This window comes from Bos grunniens, chromosome 11, assembly GCF_055505025.1.
Source record: "Bos grunniens cultivar Pamir isolate PY7600 chromosome 11, Bosgru_T2T1.0, whole genome shotgun sequence".
Taxonomy (NCBI): domain Eukaryota; kingdom Metazoa; phylum Chordata; class Mammalia; order Artiodactyla; family Bovidae; genus Bos; species Bos grunniens.
The window spans coordinates 35168835-35192510 of NC_141175.1; the positions used below are offsets into that span (position 1 = coordinate 35168835).

At 50.0% G+C, this 23676-nt stretch overlaps 1 protein-coding gene, 1 long non-coding RNA gene and 1 other non-coding gene across 4 annotated transcripts in view; 2 read left to right on the plus strand and 1 right to left on the minus strand.

The window, feature by feature from the left end:
• Positions 1–16254, plus strand: part of MAPRE3 (microtubule associated protein RP/EB family member 3) — a 55476-nt gene extending 39222 nt beyond the window's left edge. The window contains exons 2-7 of one of the 2 annotated variants that reach the window (XM_086326002.1): positions 11400–11527; positions 12515–12660; positions 13209–13410; positions 14660–14814; positions 14931–15083; positions 15323–16254. In XM_086326002.1, the coding sequence (XP_086182128.1) occupies positions 11407–11527; positions 12515–12660; positions 13209–13410; positions 14660–14814; positions 14931–15083; positions 15323–15391 (846 nt within the window). In that variant the 5' untranslated portion in view covers positions 11400–11406 and the 3' untranslated portion in view covers positions 15392–16254. The remainder of the gene's footprint in view (positions 1–11399; positions 11528–12514; positions 12661–13208; positions 13411–14659; positions 14815–14930; positions 15084–15322) is intronic. The other variant, XM_086326003.1, reaches the window with a different exon arrangement.
• LOC147362871 (small nucleolar RNA SNORA62/SNORA6 family) lies at positions 470–619 on the plus strand. Its single transcript, XR_015137479.1, has one exon. It is a non-coding gene; the product is annotated as a small nucleolar RNA SNORA62/SNORA6 family (small nucleolar RNA).
• On the minus strand, positions 15815–23623 carry LOC147362872 (uncharacterized). The gene is made up of 3 exons (XR_015136566.1): positions 19112–23623; positions 17419–17602; positions 15815–17231 (listed from the first exon to the last, which is right to left on the minus strand). It is a non-coding gene; the product is annotated as an uncharacterized LOC147362872 (long non-coding RNA).
• Positions 23624–23676: the final 53 nt, after the last annotated feature.

Sequence of the window (23676 nt, forward strand, 5' to 3'; positions counted from 1 at the left end):
GTGGGAGGAGCACAGGATTTGGGTGCAGATGGCCTGGGTCCATGGTCTGGCCTCGCCAGTGGTTGATCTTAATTCTTAGTATGTCGCTTGAACCCAGAGTCTTCATCTCCTCCTATTTAAAATTGAGATAATAACTAAGGTTTTTTGGAGACAAATGCTATATAATTCACAAGAGTGGCATTCGTGGTGGGAACATCAAGCACCATGGTAGCTCAGGAGAGAAGCTGTTTAAAGGCAGACAGGCCTGAATGTGCCCCTCACTGCACATCCTTGCTGAGGGGGAATGGCTGTTGCCTGCAGTGGGGCAGATAAAGTCTTGGGGATGAATGACAGTCTCCACGAGAGGAAGAGACTCAGATGTTGAACGTTGCCAGGTTTGTTCTGGACATCGTCAGGTAGACCTGCTGGTGGAAAGGTCAGAGTGTAATAAGCAGGTCAGTGAAATAAGCAAAAAGCCAAAAGGCGAGGAGATGCACATTGTTAGAGCTTGGAGCTGAGGCTGCTGGCTAATGAACTCACAAGTATAGGTGGTGTGCTACGTGAGGGGCAAGTTTTTCTCTACCACCACAAGGGTGGCTGGCCCAATGAGTGGAGTTTGATAATAATACTTGCTACAAAAGTATTTTTTTTTAATAAAAGGCCAGGAAATAAAACTGGTGGTTTGGCTGTGGTGGGGGAAGAGGAGCGGGGCTCTGAGAGCAGAGAAAGGCCCGGGCCCAGGCTGGAGGGAGAGTAGACTGAATGATTCATAGAGTCCAGTTTCAGAGGAAGGGAGAGCATGCCGCTTGGCCAGATGACAACTGTCAGCCATACGGGCTGACTGAAGAAACAGCCTGTGAAAAGATTAAGTGACATGATTTGAATGTGCCCCCAAAGAAGCATGAAAGATCAGGAAGGAGATAGCAAGCCTACTAGGGCTGCAGACGCAAGTGTTCTCTACCCTACGCATCCCAGCTGCTGCTGCAGCCCCCTCCCTCTCGATGTTCAGGCCACAGGTGGGCTAGCATATGCCTCCCCTGAGGTGTGCACAGAGCTGGACTGAGAGCCAGTCCCAACTGGGGCGTCCTCCAAACAGGTACCAAGTTCTGTTCTCAGAACCATCCCAGAGCCCTGCTCTGGGGAGTCTGGCAGCTATATGGGCTTCTTCCCCTGTGGCTCAGATGGTAAAGAATCTGCCTGCAATGCGAGAGACCCAGGTTTGATCCCTGGGTCGGGAAGATCCCCTGGAGAAGGGAATGGCAACCCACTCCAGTATTCTTGCCTGGAGAATTCCATGGACAGAGGAGCCTGGCGGGCCATAGTCCATGGGGTCACAAAGAGTCGGACACGACTGAGGGACTCTCACTTTACCTCATTTCTCTTTTCCTTGTATCAGAGGAAGAGGTCTTTTTCAATCTCTTGCTGAGCATACAGGGGCTTCAGGCTGCATTTGGTTGTATGTGGCCAGCAGGTACAGCCTGTTTTCTCCTATCCTGCTCCTTGTGGTCAACAGAAAGGAAATATGGCCAGAAAACCACCCTTTCTGAACCCACCTGCCACCGGAAACCCCACACTGCAGTTCAGCCGCTCCCATTCATTCATTCATCCAGCAGTGTTTATTGAGCAGCTGTTGTGCCCAGGGCCCCAGGCTAGTACTAGTGAAGGAAAGAAATGGGCACCAGAGCGCCAGCATAGCTGCCGAAGAACCACAACCTGAAGCCACACCTGCCCCTGCTCAGGCACCCGATCGGAGCTCTGTGGGGAGTTTGCCAGGGTCCTGGGAAGAAGACCATAAGTCAGACACATTGATCATCCTCTGCCTGTCATTAAGGTTGCTCAACCCCCAAAGTGGGGAGATGATGAACCTCTGGTTCCCAAAGACAGGGTATCTCATTAAGCCCACAGCAACGCCATACTCAAGAGAATCATCCTGACCCTTCAGACCTGAAAACTGAGGCTTGGATACTTCAAACTATCGTGTTGGCCAAAGAATTCATTTGGGTTTTCCGCAACATGTTACAGAAAACCAGTATGAACTTTTTTGGCCAACTCGATACTTGCTCAAAGTCTCAAGGGCAGTGAGTGGCAGAGCCCAGAGCCGAGCCACATCTCCCATTCAACCTGGCTTCCCCACACCCCACAGCTCCAGGAGTCTGCTGCTGGTAATCTTGCTCTGATGGTGGATCCTATCATGAAAGTTTGTTGGCTTAAAAAGTTAAGTGTTTGTGAAACTTAAAGATCTTCAGTAGAGAGCCACTGGAAAGAAAGGTTTGCCTTTCTACCTGCCCACCGACACGGGCCCTACTAATAATGATTAATTTTAGCAAGTGAGGAGTTCTGTGTACTCCCCTCCTGGATTCCCATTAACCCTTTAAGTAATGACCAGATAGAGCAATCTGGCTAGGACTCCCCAAAGGACACCTTCCCTGGGACAGCAGCTGCAAGGGCAGAGCCCCATTATGTGGACCTGCCTGTTTAGAATTCAGATCACAGTCAGCAGGGCGTGTTCAGAACTCCAGTGGCTGGGACCTCAGCAGGGTTCAGGATCTTGGGGAAGAGCTACATGACCTAAAAGTGCAATGAGAACAGAATCCTGGAGAAGCTCCAGTTCCTACCTGAGCCTGCATGGTCCAAATCCCTGTCCTGGATCTGCTGGAGTGGGCGTGTTCCCCAGCAGCCCTGGAACTACCACTCCTGCCCATCTCTCCTTTTTAAATTCAGCTTCAGGAGGCTGAGCCTCCCCATGAGTCAGGTCCTGGGTCAACCATGAGAAGAAGGTGATTGGCTGGGTCTGCCAGGGCTTTGTGACCCGCTGGCAGGGCTCCTCCAGTCCCTCAGAACCCTGCCTCCCTGCCTGCACTTATTGCCTCCATGCAATCCCAGGATAACTTGGGTGTGTAACCCAGGGGGCACGGGGTAACAATTTTGCAGACTTTCCAAACAGGTGACTTCAGCCCCCTGGGCCCAGGCAGGAAGGGGGCCAATGACAATGGGCATTGCCCCATGTCAGGAGTGGGAAACATTTTGGCAAGCTCCTCAGAGTTCTCTCTCCTCTGATCCCACAGCATCTGTTCCAGTTTTCCTGACCGGTAGGATGGCATCTACAAAGCAGAATGTATGGGAAATCTGGAGTTGGGGAGGGATCATGGTTAGAAGCCCCAGCTTCAGGTAGCCCAGACGGTTATTCCCAGGCAGAAAGGGCAGAGAAAGGCACAATTCTGTGGTCTGTCTCCCTCCTAGACTGGCATTCCAGGATCTTGGAGGCCTGAACCTGGATGTGTGCTGGGCGCCTGCTTCTCAGGAATGTGACCTTGGATCTCAGTGTCTGCCCTAATAATGCCGATAATACTGACCAAGTGCTTACCAGGTGCCAGGCTGTGTCCAGCACTTTATACACATGACTCAATTAGTTCTTGAAACAGCTCTGTGAAGTGGGGACTCTTGATTGTCCCCATTTTATTGATGAGGAAACTGAGGCCCAAAGTCAAGCAGCTAGGAAATGTTAGAGCCAGGATTTAAGCTCAAGTTGTGTGACTGGAGATCTGGTATTCTTAACCATTTTGGAGCCTTCTGGAGGCAGGTCCAACACCCACTACAGGGCTGAAAGACCCAGTGTGTCCCTCACAGCTGTGGGGAGCAGAAGGAACTGCAAGGGAACTGGGAACTGCAAGGAGTTCTAGGGACCAAAGAATTAGAGAAGACTGAGTAGATAACCCCTGGGTTATCTTCAAGACATATTTGTGCAAGGTAGAGCTCCACTGAAGACTTAAAAAGTTAGAGGTAGGCCAGTGATAAGGTTATTAAACATTAGAATGTGAGCTTTCAGAGTTATTCAGCCTTATTTATGATTTAGGAATATAAATGCCTAGCTCTCAGTACAGCCCTAGAGATCTGGGAAGGAACTGGATGGTCTCTGGAAACTCTTTCCAGCCACGGGATGTTCAGATTTGGTCTTGATGACCATGTTGGAAGCCTCCGGCTGCAGAATGGCTGACAGCTCCGCCTCCCCTGATGAGTGATAACTGTCTTTCCCATTACCAGTGACTGCATCGTGAACCTGACGGTCCTCGCATAGGAAATGATTTTGCGTATCACCAGACTAAACCCTCTCAACTTTTCTTTCCCTTGACCCCCGTCCTGGTAGCAGGAGTCAAGACCCTGCAGAGCAGATTGTTCCCAAGGCCGTGTCCTCAGTCTGATTCTTGGATGGGGTTTCAGGCTGGACGGTGACATGCTACAACCCGGGCAGCTGTTTCTCCTGACAGTCACCATGTGGCAGAGGCCAGGGTGGAAACACAGGGATGGGGGTGGAGCAAGACCTGGCTACTGTAGCCCTTGGAACACAGCCTGCCTCCTCTAGGTGTTGCCTACCGTTCTCTCAGGGGAGGTGACCCAGCCCTTGGTTACAGGTGCATTCACTTTAAGAGTTGTCTCAGATTTTGTCTCGGCTGCAGTGGTGGGTAACTGGTTCACTTAGGGCAAGATACCTGGGCGGATGCTTTATATACCTTCACCCCAAGAAGCTGGTCTGGCTTGAGTCTAGGCCTGAGTCAACCCCCAGTACAAAAAGTCATTGGAAGTTGGATCCACTGATGCATTTAACTTATGATTCTGGGGAATTGGGGGGTTGGTTTAGTTGAGTCCAGAATCTTAGAGTTGACCCAATGCCCTAGCCAATTATAGTTCGTTCAGTTCTTAGAGGGCACTTGGATCAAGAACAAGGATTCCACTCAAGCTGCTGCCCTGATACCACCAGGTTTGACCCAACCAGGCTTCCTCTTTGAGGGATAGGGTCAAAGTCAGGAGCTCTTCCTTGTCTGAATTGAGCTAGGGAGAGGGGAATTTAGGGATGGGAGAAACTTCTAAAGGAGTCTTTGCCCAGGACCTGGTGCCACCTGCTGGTCACAATTTAGCTGTATTTATAGGGCCAAATCTAGGAGAGGAGCATTAAAAGAAGGGCATCCTGCCCCTCCACCCCATCCTGACAAGGAATAAGAGAACTAGGAGATGGGTTTCTTCATGACCCCCAGCAAGTGTGACTGGAGATCCTTGCAAAGAGCCCTGAGTGCCTTGGATGAGTTGTCCTGAGCCAAAATGAAGCCCAGCTGGGCCAGAGGGTAGCATCACCTGAAAGAACCAGAGGCAGTCCTGAGTGGAGACAAGGCTCTGTTCCATGTATCAGCTGCCCACCCATACCGACCCCACCCTGCCACCCTGCTTCATGTGACCTACCCCCCAGTATATAGCCCGTGCTATTGCAGTGCGGGCCACACAATGCATCAGATGAGGACTGTGGTTCCAATACCGGGTTGTATATCAGGAGTATGTTTTAAATTATATAGACATAAAAGCTGTGTGTGTGTGTGTATCGTCAAATATATTGCACAGTCAATTCTCCATATTTGTTGGTTCCATACCCACGGATTCAACAACCACAATTTGAAAAAAATTTCAGGAAGTTCCAAAAAGTAAAACTTGAATTTGCCATGAAACAGTGACTACTTACCTCATACTACTTGTATGAGGTATTATATGTAATCTAGAGATGATTTAAAGTATACAGTAGGATGTACAGAGGTTATTTGCAAATACCATGTCATTTTGCATAAGGGACTTGAGCACCCATAGATTTTGGTATCCACAGTGGTCCTGGAGCAGATCTCCCATGGATACTGAGAGCCAACTATATCATATATAAATATATTCATATATACCATATATACGTACTATATATGAATATGTACTACATTATGTATTGTTGTTGTTCAGTCGCTGAGTCATGTCTGACTCTTTGAGACCCCATGGACTGTAGCCTGCCAGACTCCTCTGTCCATAAGATTCTCCAGGCAAGAAAACTGGAGTAGGTCAGTTCAGTTCAGCTCAATCAGCCATGTCTGACTCTGCAGCCCCATGGACTGTAGCACACCAGGCTTTCCTGTCCATCACCAACTCCCGGAACTTGCTCAAACTCATGTCTATTGAGTTGGTAATGCCATCCAACCATCTTATCCTCTGTCATCCCCTTCTCCTCCTGCCTTTAATCTTTCTCAGCATTAGGGTATTTCCCAGTGAGTCAGTTCTTCACATCAGGTGGCCAAAGTATTGGAGTCTCACCTTCAGCATCAGTCCTTCCAGTGAATATTCAGGACTGAGTTCCTTCAGGATTGACTGGTTTGATCTTGCAGTCGAAGGGACTCTCAAGAGTCTTCTCCAACACCACCACTGAAAAGCATCAATTCTTTGGCACTCAGCTTTCTTTATAGTCCAACTCTCACATCCATACATGACTACTGGAAAAACCATAGCTTTGAGTAGATGGACCTTTGTCAGCAAAGTAATGTCTCTGCCTTTTATATGCTATCTAGGTTGGTCATAGCTTTTCTTCCAAGGAGCAAGCGTCTTTTAATTTCATGGCTGCAGTCACCATCTGCAGTGATTTTGGAGCCCAAGAAAATAAAGTTTGTCACTGTTTCCATTGTTTCCCCGTCTATTTGCCATGAAGTGATGGGACCAGATACCGTGATCTTTGTTTTTTGAATGTTGAGTTTTAAGCCAGCCTTTTCTGTCTTCTCTTTCACTTTCATCAGGAGGCTCTTTAGTTCTTCTTCGCTTTCTGCCATAAGGGTGGTATCATCTGCATATCTGAGGTTATTGATATTTCTCCCAGCAATCTTGATTCCAGCTTGTGCTTCATCCAGCCTGGCATTTCGCATGATGTACTCTGCATGTAAGTTAAATAAGCAGGGTGATTTATTTAACTTATATATTAACTGGAGTAGGTAACCATTCCTTTCTCCAGGGGATCTTCCCAACCCAAGGATAGAACCTGGGTCTCCTGCATTGCAGGGAGATTCTTTACCATTTTAGGCACCTATGTATAAATATAATTAATGTATATTTATATAGTGTACTATATATATTATATAATAATACACATGACATGGCTATATATAATATAGAGATGTTGAGAAACCACAGGAAGGCTGCCTGTGGGTTGGAAGATCTTTGAAGCTCAAATGATTTCAGTCAGAAACTGGAGGACCAGTTTAGAGGGGGACCAGTGCCTCTGCTTTCTTTCAATAATCAGCACTTGAAAACCATACACAGTAAACAGGAAAAGAAATTCTTAAAGTGGCTCAGGAGCTCCCAGGACCAACCTCAGACCACCCTATGCCTCCCGGAACCACCCCTGACCAGTTCAGACTCTTGCCTCAGGAGCCCAGGTCCAAAAGAGCCCCCAGGGCCTCATGGAGAAATGAGTCCCCAAGCCTGTGAGAAGCCTTGTCCCCTCTGCATTCAGGTCCCGCAGGCCTCTGCACACCTCCTCCCCCCGAAGGCCTGGTAGGGCCTGACCTTTCATATTAGGGTCATTCAAATCCACTCTCCAGCTCTGCATACTCTCTCCTTCCTGTCTTCCTGGAGCACCTACTGTTTCCACCACACTTTGGGGCATTTGGTTGTATTGTTCTGGTGTATGTTGGTCTCCCAGTAAGACTGTAAACTCTTTGAGGATGGGGCAAATCTGTCAATTTCTCAGAGTTCCTAATTAAATACTCATCAAAATACAATACACTTGCCTTGACACTCCCCACCTGCCTCCCCAGTCAAGTCTGGGACCCTCCCCACATGCCTCCCTAATCAAGTCTGGTGTCCACACACTCCTGCCTTGCCTGCTGAGGTTACTTTAGGTGCTGCTGCTGCTGCTGTTAAGTTGCTTCAGTCGTGTCCGACTCTGTGTGACCCCATAGATGGCAGGCCACCAGGCTCCCCCATCCCTGGGATTCTCCACGCAAGAACAGTGGAGTGTGTTGCCATTTCCTTCTCTGTACTTTAGGTGAGCTCCCTGGAAACCAAGAGGCACTCTCCCAACTCCAATCTCTGTGATTATTGTTCATTGAGAATTGATCTAGAACCCCAAAGTGAATGAAACAGCCTGGTCACTGAGGAGTTTACAGTCAGGTGGAAGGGACAGACACACAAGTGGTTTCAAGAGAGTGGAATCAATGCCATGATTGAGTATGCTCAGGGTGACAGACACAGAGCAGGGCCATGCCTCCCTGCGCAGCAGCTCAGAGAACATTTTCTAGAGGAGCTAGAGCCCCAGCTAAGTCCTGAAGGTTGAGTTGGGGAGGGAGGGTCCAGGCCAGAAGCTGATATAAGAGGATTCAGAAAGAAGAGAGAAGGTGTCACTCAATCATTCAACAAATTTGCTCAATACCTTCCCTGTGACAGGCCTAGAAACACCACTCCTGGCTTTGAGGTGCTTCCTGATGCGAGAGGCAGGCATTTCAACAAGTCCAGTGGTTAGTGCAATGGTCAGATTACAGGGTAGTGGTTCAGAACCACTGTGTAAGAGGATACTCAAGTGCAGTCAAAATTACCCTTGGAAATCCCCGCAATTGTTAGCTCCTGAGTCCTTGGAAGCTCCCAAGACAATAATTTTTGTTTCCCTTGGCTTTCCAGCCCTATCTTGGCCTTCCTTCCTTTAGGCAATGAAGGACAAAGTCTATTTTTAAAAGGAGGAAAGACTAGGAGTATACAGGAGGGTGTCCTGATTTTTTTTTTCAAAAAATGTATTGAAATTAAATGTGCATCTAGTGAGGTTCCATTGTCTGTACTTGGGTGGGGCTGTGGGGGAGCAGAGCCTAGCAGATGCCAGCTGAGCCTCCTCTCTAAAACAGCTTCTCTAATTTGACTGTGCCTGTAGACCCTCTTGGTCAAGTGCAGATTCTGACTCAGTAGGTCGGGGGCAAAGCTCAAAAATAGGAATTTCTAACTTGAAATCTCTAACAAGCTGATGCCCACAGAGCACCAATGGTGCACCAGGGACCACAGTTTGAGAGCCTTTCACTTTCATGCACTGGAGAAAGAAGTGGCAACACACTCCAGTGTTCTTGCTTGGAGAACCCCACGGACGGGGGACCCTCGTGGGCTGCCATCTGTGTCGTTGCACAGAGTCGGACACGACTGAAGCGACTTAGCAGCAGCAGCAGAGCAGAGAATGAATGAACTGTGGGGGTGGGACTGCATTCCAGCAGAAGGTGAGTAGAGAGCTGCCCATGACTCCCACCAGAGGATCAAAGAAGACCACAGGGCTAGAGAGGGAGGGCCCATTGATGAGCTTGACAAGTGGTGGGAAGCAGGTCACGTTACAAGAACAGATGCCCTCTGGATGGGGAAGTGGGGTGGGTGTATTCTTCCTTCAGGGAGACACTTTGCATATTAAACCTAAAAAATACTCTTCACTCCAGAAATATGTACTCTCCCAATTCTGGGAATATGCAGTCCTGTTTCTCCATTTCTGATAAAAGATCTAGTTACAAGAAAGTTTTCCCTTGTAACAGTGCAAGTCAGTAATAAACAGCAACCGACACTTGACCTCTGTGGGGGGGATGAGGGGAGAGTAAGAACACGCTCACACCCACTGGCCCAAGAGGGCCGCCTCTGCTCAGCTCCAGCTGTAGGTTGCTGCGTGGGAACACGGACTCGGGGTTGCCAAAAGAAGCCAGAAATCCCAATTTGCCTGTGTGGAACATCCCAACTTTAAAATCTTGAGTTCAGTTCTGTTCCAGAAAAATCTTGAGTACTAACTCAAAAATGTTTCCAACACTGTGAGTGCTAAACCATTCAAGTCTGCAGGGCAAGTCCGGCCACTGGGTGTCTCGTTTGTGACCGCTCATTTGTGTCTCTAGCTCATTTGTGAGCTAGGGGTTGGAGAGACCAGGGCTGCTTTCGAAGAGTCTGAGTGCAGCAGTGTCAGTGATGGAGTAGAGCAAGGGAGAGCCTGGAGGCTGATGGGCCCCCAGGAGGCTCTTGCTCGTCTTGGCCAGAGAGAATGGATATGCAGAAACCCCAGGGCAGCAGGAGGCCGAGAAGAGCAGGCACATTGGAGGGCAGTGCTGCCTTGCTGAATGATGGACTTTGAGGATGAGGGGGAGGAGCTATCTGGACTGACCCCACAGGTTTCAAGCATGGGTGATGGGGTGATGGGTGGTGCATTCACTGGGATAACAAATGCAGAAGCAGAGCATGTACTAAGGGAAGTTTCTGTATAAGCGAAATTCAGGTGTCTGTGGATCCATCAGCAAGCCACAGGGATATAGAGTTTGAAGTCAGAGCAGATGTGAAGATGAGTCAGCTTTCTAGAACCCAAATGTGGTCAAGTACTATCTGCTTAAAATCCTCTAATGGCTTCTCTTGTTTAAACAGACTCTTCCTCATGGTAAACAAAGCCCTGCGCAACCAGCCCCTTCCAGCCTCTTTGTACCACACCCCAACATGAACACGGTTTCCCCTGCCTGCTGAACAACTCAGAGTCCCAGCAATAAGCCATAACTTTGTTCTTGCTAGTCCTGGGGCCTGCACAGCTCTTCCACCCTGTCCCCCCATACATTCAGAAAATTCCTACCCCTTTCAGACTGCTCTAAAGTCTTCGCTGACCCTGTCAAGCAGAAAAGGTCACTCCTTTCCTTGTGCCACCCCTGAACTCTGCTTGTCCTGCTCTTCCTGCCCCATCACTCCCTGCTCTGGACATCTGCCTGTCTGTAAATTCTTTGGAGGCAGAGACCACTTCTGACTTCACCACTTCTTAGCACGGGTCCATCGTATAGTGTGTGTGTGTGTGTGTGTGTGTGTGTGTGTGCATGCGTGCGTGCATGCGTGCGCTCAGTCATGTCCAACTCTTTGCAACTCCATGGACTGCAGCACACCAGGCTTCCCTGTCCTTCAGTATCTCCCAGAGTTTGCTCAAACTCATGTCCATTGAGTCAGTGATGCTATCTAACCATCTCATCCTCTGCCACCCCCTTCTCCTGTTGCCCTCAATCTTTCCCAGCATCAGGGGCTTTCCTGGTGAGTTGGCTCTTTGCATCAGGTGCCCAAAATATTGGAACTTACGGGGTTGCAAAGAGTTGGACACAGCTGAGCAACTGAGTAACAGCAAAGTGGTAAAGAATCTGCCTGCCAATGCAGGAGACACGAGAGACGCAAGTTCAATTCCTGGGTCCGAAAGATCTCGTAGAGGAGGGAGTGGCACCCCACTCCAGTATTCTTGCCTGGAAAATTCCATGGACAGTCAGACACAGCGGAGCACACACACGCACCCTGTATAGTATGTGTGTGTGCTCCGTCGTGTCTGACTCTGTGGCCCCATGGACTATAGCCTGCCAGGCTCCTCTGTTTGTAGGATTCTCCACACAAGAATACTAGAATGGGTTGCCATTCCCTTCTCCAGGAGATCTTATAGTAGGTAATCACCAGATGTTCAAGGGTGAGTAAGTACCCCTTCCCCAGGAGATAAGCTGCTAGTCTGGAGGAAGATGCTTCTCGTTTTTCCAGGGACCCCCAGCCCCTTCTCTCCTTTGGGCCCAAGAACAGCACAAGGCCCCCAGGAGCTGACCTTGTCTTTCCTTTCTTTGCAGCTGGGGCATGGCCGTCAATGTGTACTCCACATCTGTGACCAGTGAGAATCTGAGTCGCCATGATATGCTTGCATGGGTCAACGACTCCCTGCACCTCAACTATACCAAGATAGAACAGCTCTGCTCAGGTTGGAGGCTGGGAATGGGGAAGGGGGAGTGCGGAGGGGAGGGCAGCGAAGGCAGGAGGCAGAACAGCCTCAGCGGACATTGAGGATTAAGGAGATTAAGGAGACCTGCAGAGCCCTCAACCAGCCACAGTTCTGGAGTTGAAGGAAGGAAATGGGGGTCTCAGTGGGGTGGAAAAAGTCCAAAGTGCAGAAGTACAGTGCAGGGCTGCAGGAGAGGCAAACAGTGAACCAGAGGTCACCGGCACCAGGTCCAGCCCAGCCACTCAGGAGGTCCCAGTCTCAGCTCTTCCTGTAGTGCAGCCCTGGGCAAGTCAGCACCCCTCTTTCTAGGTCTCAGTTTTCCGGTCCATAAACGGAGATGACAGCAGCTGTATAAGCAGGGTTGCTGTTAGGACCGAATGCCATACATGCAGTGTTTGATATGGTGTGTGCATGCTAAGTCGATTCAGTCGTGTACTACTCTTTGCAACGCTGTGGACTGTAGCCCACCAGGCTCCTCTGTCCATGGGGTTTTCCAGGCAAGAATACTGGAGTGGGTTGCCATGCCCTCTTCCAGAGGATCTTTCCAACCCAGGGATCAAACCTACATCTCCTGCGGCTCCTGCACTGCAGGTGTATTCCTTTAACCCCTGAACCACCAGGGGAAGCCGGTGTTTGATATGGTGCTGGTACCTCATTGTATCATTATATAGTAATTGCTCCTATTCTTGGGAATTCTGGTTGTGCCTATCCTTCAAGTATTGGAGAAGGAAATGGCAACCCACTCCAGTCTTCTTGCCTGGAGAATTCCATGAACAGAGGAGCCTGGTGGGCTTCAGTCCATGGGGTCACAGAGAGTTCGACATGACTGAGTGACTTTCACTTCACTATTCCACAAGTATGACTGGCCCTGGCCCCAAAGAAAGAGGAGAGGAGATGGGGACGTTCAGGGGAGTAGCCCCAGGGGGCCCAGGAAGGTGAAAGCAAGCTGCCCATGTTGCTCCGCAGGGGCAGCCTACTGCCAGTTCATGGATATGCTCTTCCCTGGCTGTGTGCACTTGAGGAAGGTGAAGTTCCAGGCCAAGCTAGAGCACGAATACATCCACAACTTCAAGGTGCTGCAAGCAGCTTTCAAGAAGATGGGTGTTGACAAAGTAGGTGCCTGAGCTCTGAGGGGCCCCCGAGGAGCTCTGTGACCCCAGGGAAGATGGCCCGCAGCAGGGGCTGCTGGGGTCCTTCCAGCTCTGATGCCACTCTCCACCCACTGCCTCTCCAGGGGGAGTGCTCCCCCGGCTCAAGTCTCAGTGGAAAACCCCACAACATTTGACACCCCATCCTGACCGCATTCCCATTCCTTCCTCCTCTCTGGACCCTACACTTGAGACTCTCGGTGTACTGCTCCTGTTAAGTTCCTCCTCTGTAGGGCCCATGAAGTCTCTTGGCTCACTGCTGCCTCGATGGCCCAGGACCCCGGTTCCAGCAACCCCCACCCCACGTGCAGGGAGCAGCACCAAGGGACGTCTCCCCACGCACTTCCTCCTGTGCCTGGAGGAAAGGGCTGTCTCTGGACCCCGGGCGGGGACTCTGGAAGGTGGGGCCACTGCAGCCCCAGGGCTTCCTGACAGCAGCAGCCCTCCCTCAAAGGACGGCAGCTGTGCAGCAGCCGGAGGTTAAAGTTCTCTGCTTCTGTGGTCTATTTCAGATCATTCCTGTAGAGAAATTAGTGAAAGGAAAATTCCAAGATAATTTTGAGTTTATTCAGTGGTTTAAGAAATTCTTTGACGCAAACTATGATGGAAAGGATTACAACCCTCTGCTGGCGCGGCAGGGCCAGGACGTAGCACCACCTCCTAACCCAGGTGATCAGATCTTCAACAAATCCAAGAAACTCATTGGCACAGCAGGTAACGTGCCCGAGCTGGGGAAAGGGTGTGGGGGGCCAGGCCGGCGGGGCTCTGCAGCCAGCAGCGCCCCCTGGGCCACTGGCCCGCCCGGCCCCCGGCCAGCCTAAAGGAGACTGTTATCACGGAGTTCAGATGATGCCGCCTGCTGCCCACTTAGACCAGGGGGAGTTGCAGTGGGAGGAGAGCCCCTGGTGCCAGCTCAGGTGGCCGCCGGTGGTGGGAGGCCCAAGCCACTTCTTCCTGCCGCCCAAGCTAACTTGCTGACCTTGAGGTGACGGGGCAGCCCTTGGCACGGTTCCTGTGTCCAGGTCATCCCAGCCAAGGGCCTGGGACTGGCACAAAGGACTCCTTCTGCCCTCTGCCCACCTGATTCCCTGGGGATGGGAGTTTGTCCAGATGGACCAAATCTTCCTGCGTTTCCAGAATCTCACAGCCCCAAGTCCTCAAGAGACAATCTCTGGAAACGAGGCTTTGTCTGGGTTCTAGAAGAGAAGGGGGAAAAGCAACAGGGCCTCAGGGAGACAGGAGGATTGGCCAGGAAGATTGGCCACCCGCATCTGAACCCGTCATAGCAGAGTGGCTCCTCTGTGTGCGCTGCTGCCCCCTGGGCCTGCCCCCACTCTCCTGCTTGCTTTGCATTAGAGGCTCTGTCCTGGGAGCTGCCTTTAGCTGGAAAATAAGCGGCCAAAGCATGACGGTGTGCGGGGGAGGAGCTGGGGTGCCCGAGTCAGGCCCAGCAGAGGGCACCAAGCCCATCCTGAGGCCCGGGCAACCCAAAGGGCCAAGGGAAGGTTTCTGTGGTCTCCTGCAGTCTTGAGACTCTGAAGTCACCCCCAGGGAGGGTGGCTATGGGCTGGGGCTTCTGTTAGGAAAGACCCAGCAAGAGCCAGACTTGAGGCCCTGTGCCCGCTGCTTTTCCTCAGGCCCCAGCTGTCAGTACAGGAGGGCCCTCACCCCTCCAGCCCCACTCCCCAAATTCGCTGTCCCAGTTCCCCTCCCTCCCCACACCTTACACTTTCTTCAGCTCCTTGTCATCCCTGCTGTCCCAGGCTTGCCAGAGGGCTGCCCAGCTGCTGTGGTGTCGCGTGTGGCCGTGGCTTGAGGTCTAGATGTAGAGTGGGAGAGGAGGGGAGGGCAAAAGTGCCTGCCTTTCGCATGGGCCTGCCCCGCCATCACACCAGGCTGTCTCGTGCCACATCTGTGGGCTGTGGGTTCATGCAGCCCCATCTGACTTTCCTCCTCTGGACAGTTCCACAGAGGACGTCACCCACAGGCCCCAAAAATATGCAGACCTCCGGCCGGCTGAGCAACGTGGCTCCTCCCTGTATCCTCCGGAAGAATCCTCCGTCAGCCCGAAATGGTGGCCACGAGACCGATGCCCAGATTCTTGAGCTCAACCAGCAGGTGAGTGGCGTGCGCATGGGCAGCTGAGAAAGCCAGGCCCCTGGGGCATCAGGCCGGGAAGGGAGGCTGGCGCCAGGGTCTCTGCTTGAACACCACTTTCTCCCCCACTCGAGCAGCTACTGGATTTGAAGCTAACGGTGGATGGGCTGGAGAAGGAGCGTGACTTCTACTTCAGCAAACTTCGAGACATTGAGCTCATCTGCCAGGAACACGAAAGTGAGAACAGCCCTGTCATCTCGGGCATCATTGGCATCCTCTATGCCACCGAGGTGAGTCCTGCCGGGCACCTGATGGGCCTCCCCCATTCCTATCAGACCCTGAGACCAGAAGGAGCCTTGGGGAGCATGGGCCAGTGAGGGCAGCCGGCTGAAGGCACCAGCCCAAGGTCCCACAGAGCATGTGCAGTGGGCAGGGGGCCTGAACCCAGGCCGGCTCCAAGCCACCTGCAGGAGTCTGCAGCTTCGGCCTGCCTGCCTGGCTCAGCATCTCTCTCCCTTCCACCCTCCAGGAAGGATTTGCACCCCCTGAGGACGATGAGATTGAGGAACACCAACAGGAAGACCAGGACGAGTACTGAGGGCGGCCCCAGCCCTGGATGACTGCACGGCTTCCGTGCCTCCCCACCCCGCTCCCACCCCCACATTATAATCCTTTCCTGACAGCCAGTCGGCCGGTGCTTTGTGTCAGTGCCGCGGCATTGGGGAGCCTGGCGAGCAGGGCTTGGGGGGACGGGGCAGGTGAGCAGGCGGAGGCCCCTCTTCCTGTGGCACAGGCCCAGTGCGCGGGACCCCTGCCCACCCCACCCCTATTTATTTCCGTTGTCTCTATGCTGTGTCGGCCAACACTCCCCCAGGGTGCTGTGGCCACCCGCCCCAGCCAGCCACCCGCTCCCCTGACAGCCAGCAGCTGTATATTTGACAAAGTCATTGGTATATTTTTACTTACTGGATTTTCCTTGCACTTTACCTGTTCTTTTCCCAGGGCTGGCAGCACGGGCTCCGGGGCAGCGTGCCTGGCTTGGCTTCCCTTCCCCCGTTGCCAGGGCCGTGACTGGACTCACCGATTCTTATTTATTTTGTCTTTTGACTTCCCAGTAGTTGAGGGAAAGGCTGATGTCAGGAGAGGGATAGGGGACTGAGGAGGGGGGTTACCTAAGGCCCTGGTGGTCAGGGAGAGGGAGGGGAGCATGTGAGGGATGAAAACGACCTCCTGGCACCAGGCTCGCCCACCCTTGGCCCCCTGCGCCCAGCACCACAGCCCGGCACTGCGCTGCGGCTCCCAGCCACTCCCCTGCAGCTTGGTTCATACCACACAGACTCTGCCCGGACCTCTTGTACGTCTGCCTTTTCTCTGCCCGCCTCCCCAACCCCAGCCCTTCGGGCCACCCAGCCTGCATATGTGTTCACTTTTATTTAAATAAACTTGTGTGGTAAAAGTCCATACTATGTCTCCCTCAGCTGAGCCACAGCCTGGGTCTCAGTGCTTTTCTCTGAGTGACCCCCTCCCTGGAGGTGATAGCCATGGGGTACAACACCACTGCCATCCTCCCCCAGGCCCAGAAAGCTTCACTGGCTTGACCCAGCCCCCATCTCTCAACGCTGGTACCAGGGCTTTAAGGGGAGGCACGGAGGCCTGAACTCCCATTCCCTGAAGAGGAACAGAATTCAGGACCACGGCTGTGATAATGGGCAACCCAGCCAAGCAGCTGTCGGGTGGCGGGGGGGCCTGGCTGAGAGGTGCCTCGTTTCTGTCCCCTTTGGGCCAGTATGACCGCATACTGTCCGCCACCCTTGTCAAAGTCCACACACCCAATGTCAGTAATCCATATGGGGACAAGGGCTCACGTGACAGAGCTGAGTGGGTGACAAAGAGCAAGGGCTCTAAGCACTGAAGCCCAGGAGGAAAGCAATGTCCAAGGGGTTCCTCCCACAGAACAGGCTCTCATGGGAGCCGGGAGCTGGAAACTCGGTCCCATCATATTTGCACAGCCCTGCATTCCTGGTGCGTGCAGGCCAAGGGCCATGATAACCAGTGTCCTGAAGGTCCAACAGGGACCAAGGGCACTTAGCTGAATGTGGGTACCAGGCCCATTTAAACAGAGCCTTAGTTGCCCTTTAGAACAGCCCCTTATTTACTGGGGAAAGGACTGAGACCTACATGTGACATGATTTGCTCAAGGTGGTTAAAACCTGGACTAGAATTGAGACCTCCTGAGTCATTGTTCTGTGCTCATCCCCAAAGACCACACAGGTGTGACCTCCAGAACTTTTCCTCTAGCTTCTGACCAGCCGTGGTAGATGTTTCCTCACCGTCCTGAGTGTGCCCAAGACACTGCTGGGATGTTGTTTCTTCCGCGGCCCTGCTCCAAGACCCTCCTTCCAGACCACCAGCATTTCTCCAGTTGACTCGTTAGAAACCTGAAATAAGCAAACCGTGTCTGTTCATCCCTCATTCACTTCACCTTCTCCATTTGACTCATACTCCCACATACAGACTTTTGAATTTATTCTCCTTATTCTCCTGATTTTCTCCTCCAAGTTCCTAGCCTGCTTTTATTTTTATGATTAAAATTATGATTTTATCTTAGTGATTTTTAAATCTTACCATTTTTAATTCTTCTGCCTAATTTTAAAGGCTATTCCAGGTAGATACAGTAAAAGGAGAAGGTAGTTTCCCTGTGATGCCCAGCATTCATCTTCAGGCTGGAACCTCACCCTGATGGTTAAGTGGGTGTGGTGGGCAGAATAACGCCTCCCTCCAAAGATGTCCACATTATAATCCTCAGAACCTGTGGATATGTTAGGTTATTAATACATGGCAAAGGGGAATTAAGGTGCAGATGGAATTAAATCGCTAATCTGCTGACTAAAATGAGGGTATCCTGGATTATCCAGAAGGGCCCAGTGTAATTGCCAAGAGTCCATAAAATTGGGATGGGCGGGGCAAGAGGTCAGAGTGATGCAATATGAGGAGGACTTGACCCATTGCTGCTGGCTTTAAAGATGGGGGATATGAGCAAAGAAATTTGGTCAGCCTCCAGAGGCTGGGAGAGGTAAGGAAACAGGTTCTCTCCTAGAGTCTCCACAAGGGACCACTGCCCTATGGATACCATATTTTACCCCAGTGAGACCCTGACAGACTTTTGCCTTCCAGAGCTATAAGACAAGAAGTTTGTGTTGTATTAAGCCAGTAAGTTTGTGGCAATTTCTTATAGAAGCAATAGGAAACCAATATAGTAGGTCAGCCTGCTTCAATGAGCTCACTGTTCTTGTCCCCACACCAGACAGCCACCCATCCTCTTTGACCCAGTCTTTTTTTTTTAACTTTTAAAAATGTTGTATTGGGGTATAGCCAATTAACAATGTTGTGATAGTTTCAGGTGAACAGCGAAGAAACTCAGCCATACATATACATGTATCCATTCTCCCCCAAACTTCCTCCCATTCAGCCTGCCACATAACATTGAGCAGAGTTCCATGTGCTATACAGTAGGTTCTTGTTGGTTATCCATTTTAAATATAGCAGTACATGTCCATCCCAAACTTGACCCAGTCTTTTGATTCTTCCCTCTTACCCCATGGGTACCTGCCCAAGCCCACCCTTCATGGCTAGTGTCTAAGGTTGCTCTTTGAAGACCTAGAGCTCCACGATGTAAAGCCACTGCCTCCTCCCCAAACTCTGGAACATTTAAGACGGTGAATTACAATTTTTCTGCTTCGTCTGTCTCCCATACAGGTTTCTCAAGTTCCTCTCAATCAAGTGACATGTGTCCTCTAGCTCCCACCTACCACTGTGCTAAGTGCTTATTAGGTACAGAAAGGGCTTAGGAAATGCTACTGGATAAGTAAGTGAATGACTTCTGTCCCGTAGGTGCCAAGGTACAACTGATGACCTGCTGGACTATTCTAAGACAGGAAATAAAGCCCCTCCCCACCCTTCTCTATATTTCCACCATGGAACACCCCCTTGTTTGCTTCTATGGAAAGCCTTTCTGTTTCTCTTCCAAAATCAGTATCGCTTTTGTGACCATACATGTAACACAGAAAAGGTAGAACAAAGAGAAGACAGTGTCTGAAGAGAGCTAAACCAACTATGTGAAAAAAATGAATTGATTAATGATTATCTCAAATATGGTCCTGGGCAAAAGCACTTCATTTCAGACCCTTTGACCTGAGGCAAAGTCAGCGATGGTCAGGTCTGCAGGGGCTGGAGGGCAGGCAGAAGGAAGCAGCAAGAGGTTGGTTATCTCCTACTTTCTGCCTCCAGCCCACCCCATCCTTTACCTGTCCCCACTTACCTTTCCAAAGTAGGTATGCTATTTTCCTACTGGCTTCCCACAATCTGCAGGACGAAGTAAAAATTTGACAGGCAAGGACCTTGGCATATGGGCTGAGGTCCCTTTCCAACCACATAACCTCCAATATCCATGAAGCACTGTCACATTGAACTACTTCCAGTCTCCCAGACTTGCCCCGCTGTGTCCCACCTTTGTAGGCCTTTGCTTACATCAAGTCCACACACCTGGCCTGTTCTCCCCACTTGCCCTAATCCCCAACCATCGACTATTTACCCATTCCTCAGGACACACTTCCAGTGTCATCGCCTTTAGGAAGCCTTCTCTAATCTCCTTCCTAAAGGAATTCATCACTCCCTAAACTATTCATCCTGTGGGAAGTTGGACTCTTAGATCAGATCAGTCACTCAGTCGTGTCCGACTCTTTGCGATCCCATGAATTGCAGCACGCCAGGCCTCCCTGTCCATCACCAACTCCCGGACTTCACTCAGACTCACGTCCATCGAGCCAGTGATGCCATCCAGCCATTTCATCCTCTGTCGTCCCCTTCTCCTCTTGCCCCTAATCCCTCCCAGCAGCAGAGTCTTTTCCAATGAGTCAACTCTTCGCATGAGGTGGCCAAAGTACTGGAGTTTCAGCTTTACCATCATTCCTTCCAAAGAAATCCCAGGGCTGATCTCCTTCAGAATGGACTGGTTGGATCTCCTTGCAGTCCAAGGGACCCTCAAGAGTCTTCTCCAACACCACAGTTCAAAAGCATCAATTCTTTGGCACTCAGCCTTCTTCACAGTCCAACTCTCACATCCATACATGACCACAGGAAAAACCATAGCCTTGACTAGATGAACCTTTGTTGGCAAAGTAATGTCTCTGCTTTTGAATATGCTATCTAGGTTGGTCATAACTTTCCTTCCAAGGAGTAAGTGTCTTTCAATTTCATGGCTGCAGTCACCATCTGTAGTGATTTTGGAGCCCAGAAAAATAAAGTCTGACACTGTTTCCACTGTTTCCCCATCTATTTCCCATGAAGTGATGGGACCGGATGCCATGATCTTTGTTTTCTGAATGTTAAGCTTTAAGCCAACTTTTTCACTCTCCACTTTCACCTTCATCAAGAGGCTTTTTAGTTCCTTTTCACTTTCTGCCATAAGGGTGGTGTCATCTGCATATCTGAGGTGATTGAGATTTCTCCCAGAAATCTTGATTCCAGCTTGTATTTCTTCCAGTCCAGCGTTTCTCATGATGTACTCTGCATATAAGTTAAATAAACAGGGTGACAATATACAGCCTTGACGAACTCCTATTCCTATTTGGAACCAGTCTGTTGTTCCATGTCCAGTTCTAACTGTTGCTTCCTGACCTGCATACAAATTTCTCAAGAGGTAGATCAGGTGGTCTGGTATTCCCACCTCTTTCAGAATTTTCCACAGTTTATTGTGATCCACACAGTCAAAGGCTTTGGCATAGTCAATAGAGCAGAAATAGATGCTTTTCTGGAACTCTCTAGCTTTTTCGATGATCCAGCGGATGTTGGCAATTTGATCTCTGGTTCCTCTGCCTTTTCTAAAACCAGCTTGAACATCTGGAAGTTCACAGTTCACATATTGCTGAAGCCTGGCTTGGAGAATTTTGAGCATTACTTTACTAGCATGTGAGATGAGTGCAATTATGCGGTAGTTTGAACATTCTTTGGCATTGCCTTTCTTTGGGATTGGAATGAAAACTGACCTTTTCCAGTCCTGTGGCCACTGCTGAGTTTTCCAAATTTGCTGGCATATTAAGTGCAGCACTTTCACAGCATCATCTTTCAGGATTTGGAATAGCTCAACTGGAATTCCATCACCTCCACTAGCTTTGTTCATAGTGATGCTTTCTAAGGCCCACTTGACTTCACATTCCAGGATGTCTGGCTCTAGGTCAGTGATCACACCATCGTGATTATCTGGGTCGTGAAGATCTTTTTTGTAGTTCTTCTGTGTATTCTTGCCACCTCTTCTTAATATCTTCTGCTTAGGTCCATACCATTTCTGTCCTTTATCAAGCCCATCTTTGTATGAAATGTTCCTTTGGTATCTCTGATTTTCTTGAAGAGATCTGTAGTCTTTCCCATTCTGTTGTTTTCCTCTATTTCTTTGCATTGATAGCTAAGGAAGGCTTTCTTATCTCTTCTTGCTATTCTTTGGAAGTCTGCGTTCAGATGTTTATATCTTTCCTTTTCTCCTTTGCTTTTCGCTTCTCTTCTTTTCACAGCTATTTGTAAGGCCTCCTCAAACAGCCATTTTGCTTTTTTGCATTTCTTTTCCATGGGGATGGTCTTGATCCCTGTCTCTTGTACAATGTCACGAACCTCATTCCATAGTTCCTCAGGCACTCTATCTATCAGATCTAGGCCCTTAAATCTATTTCTCACTTCCACTGTATAATCATAAGGGATTTCATTTAGGTCATACCTGAATGGTCTAGTGGTTTTCCCTACTTTCTTCAATATAAGTCTGAATTTGGCAATAAGTTCATGGTCTGAGCCCCAGTCAGCTCCTGGTCTTGTTTTTGCTGATTGTATAGAGCTTCTCCATCTTTGGCTGCAAAGAATATAATCAATCTGATTTCGGTGTTGACCATCTGATAATGTCCATGTATAGAGTCTTCTCTTGTGTTGTTTGAAGAGGGTGTTTGTTATGACCACTGCATTTTCTTGGCAAAACTCTATTAGTCTTCGCCCTGCTTCATTCCCTATTCCAAGGCCAAATTTGCCTGTTACTCCAGGTGTTTCTTGACTTCCTACTTTTGCATTCCAGTCCCCTATAATGAAAAGGACATCTTTTTGGGGTGTTAGTTCCAAAAGGTCTTGTAGGTCTTCATAGAACCGTTCAACTTCAGCTTCTTCAGCGTTACTGGTTGGGGCATAGACTTGGATTACTGTGATATTGAATGGTTTGCCTTGGAAACGAACAGAGATCATTCTGTCGTTTTTGAGATTGCATCCAAGTACTGCATTTAGGACTCTTTTGTTGACCATGATGGCCACTCCATTTCTTCTGAGGGATTCCTGCCCTCAGTAGTAGATATAATGGTCATCTGAGTTAAATTCACCCATTCCAGTCCATTTCAGTTGGACTCTAGTTCTTACTATAAACGCTTGCCTGGCCTGTTCCTTAGTATGGCAGGTATGAATCTCATAGTCAAATGAGGGAGTGTGCATTAAATAGTAAGCTTCCCATGTGGCACTAGTGGTAAAAAGAACCATCATGTCAATGCTGGAGACCTAAAAGATGCAGGTTTGATCCCTAGGTTGGGAAGATCCCCTGGAGGAGGGCAATTCACTCCAGTATTCTTGCCTGGAAAATCCCATGGACAGAGGAGCCTGGCAGGTTACAGTCCATAGGGTCGCATGAAGTCGGATAGGACTGAAAAAAAGTTGGCATGGCAGGGCATATGAAATAGCACATTTCCTTAATCATGATAAATCACTTCTAGTTCACCTTCACTCATACTCCCCTGCCAGCATGCTTCCAGTTTTGAGGTCTCACATGATACAACAAGCATGGCCCAAGGGACCTCCAGAGATAGGGGATGTCTGACCAGGTAACCTGCTTAAGTAGTTCCTCAGGTCTTCGTTCTTGATTGCTTCCCTGCCACACCTGGGACTTGGGACTGACAGCTGTGGAGGGAGTCAGAGCCTTTTCTTTCCCACTGCCTGCAAGGGGAAACCCAGTGCTGGCTGTCCCAGGGCCAAAAACTTTTCTCTGCCTCCCTTCGAGGGACACTCCACTCTCTACTTCCTGCCCCACCCGACCCCAAACGCTGCCTCAAGGCGAGGAATCCTCAAGCTCCGTCTCTCTTCCCTGTTCCTTCACAATAGCTTTTTTTTTTTTTTAATAGCTCGTTAAACTCAAAGTTTAATCATTAGCAACAGAAAAACTAGCACTTTCCTGTAAGGAAGGGAGCATTTCATCTACAAACTCCCCCAGGAGCTGAGGAGAACTTTCATTTCATCCTTCGTGCACAACTAGAACGGAAAGAAAACCAGAAACAGTTAAATTTTCACCAAGTCACCCAATACTTCCACGTTCAGTTCAGTTAAGTCGCTCAGTCGTGTCCGACTCTGCGACCCCATGAACCGCAGCACACCAGGCCACCCTGTCCATCACCAACTCCCGGAGTTCACCCAAACTCATGTCCATTGAGTCGGTGATGCCGTCCAACCATCTCATCCTCTGTCGTCCCCTTCTCCTCCTGCCTTCAATCTTTCCCAGTATCAGGGTCTTTTCAAATGAGTTAGCTCTTCGCATCAGGTGGCCAAAGTATTGGAGTTTCAGCTTCAACATCAGTCCTTCCAAGGACTGATCAGACCCAGGACTGATCTCCTTTAGGATGGACTGGTTGGCTCAATAAAAGTTGTCCGAAAGCAGTAGCCTCTCATCTCAACATCTTTTGCTTGGCTGTTGTTGTTTTTTTTTTTTTTGCTGAGAAAGGCTCCTGACGCCGCGCCGACCCCTAGAGCGGAAGAACCCGGCAAACACCAACGACTACAAGTCCCAAGCTGCCTAGCGGGTGGCGTCACGCGCCG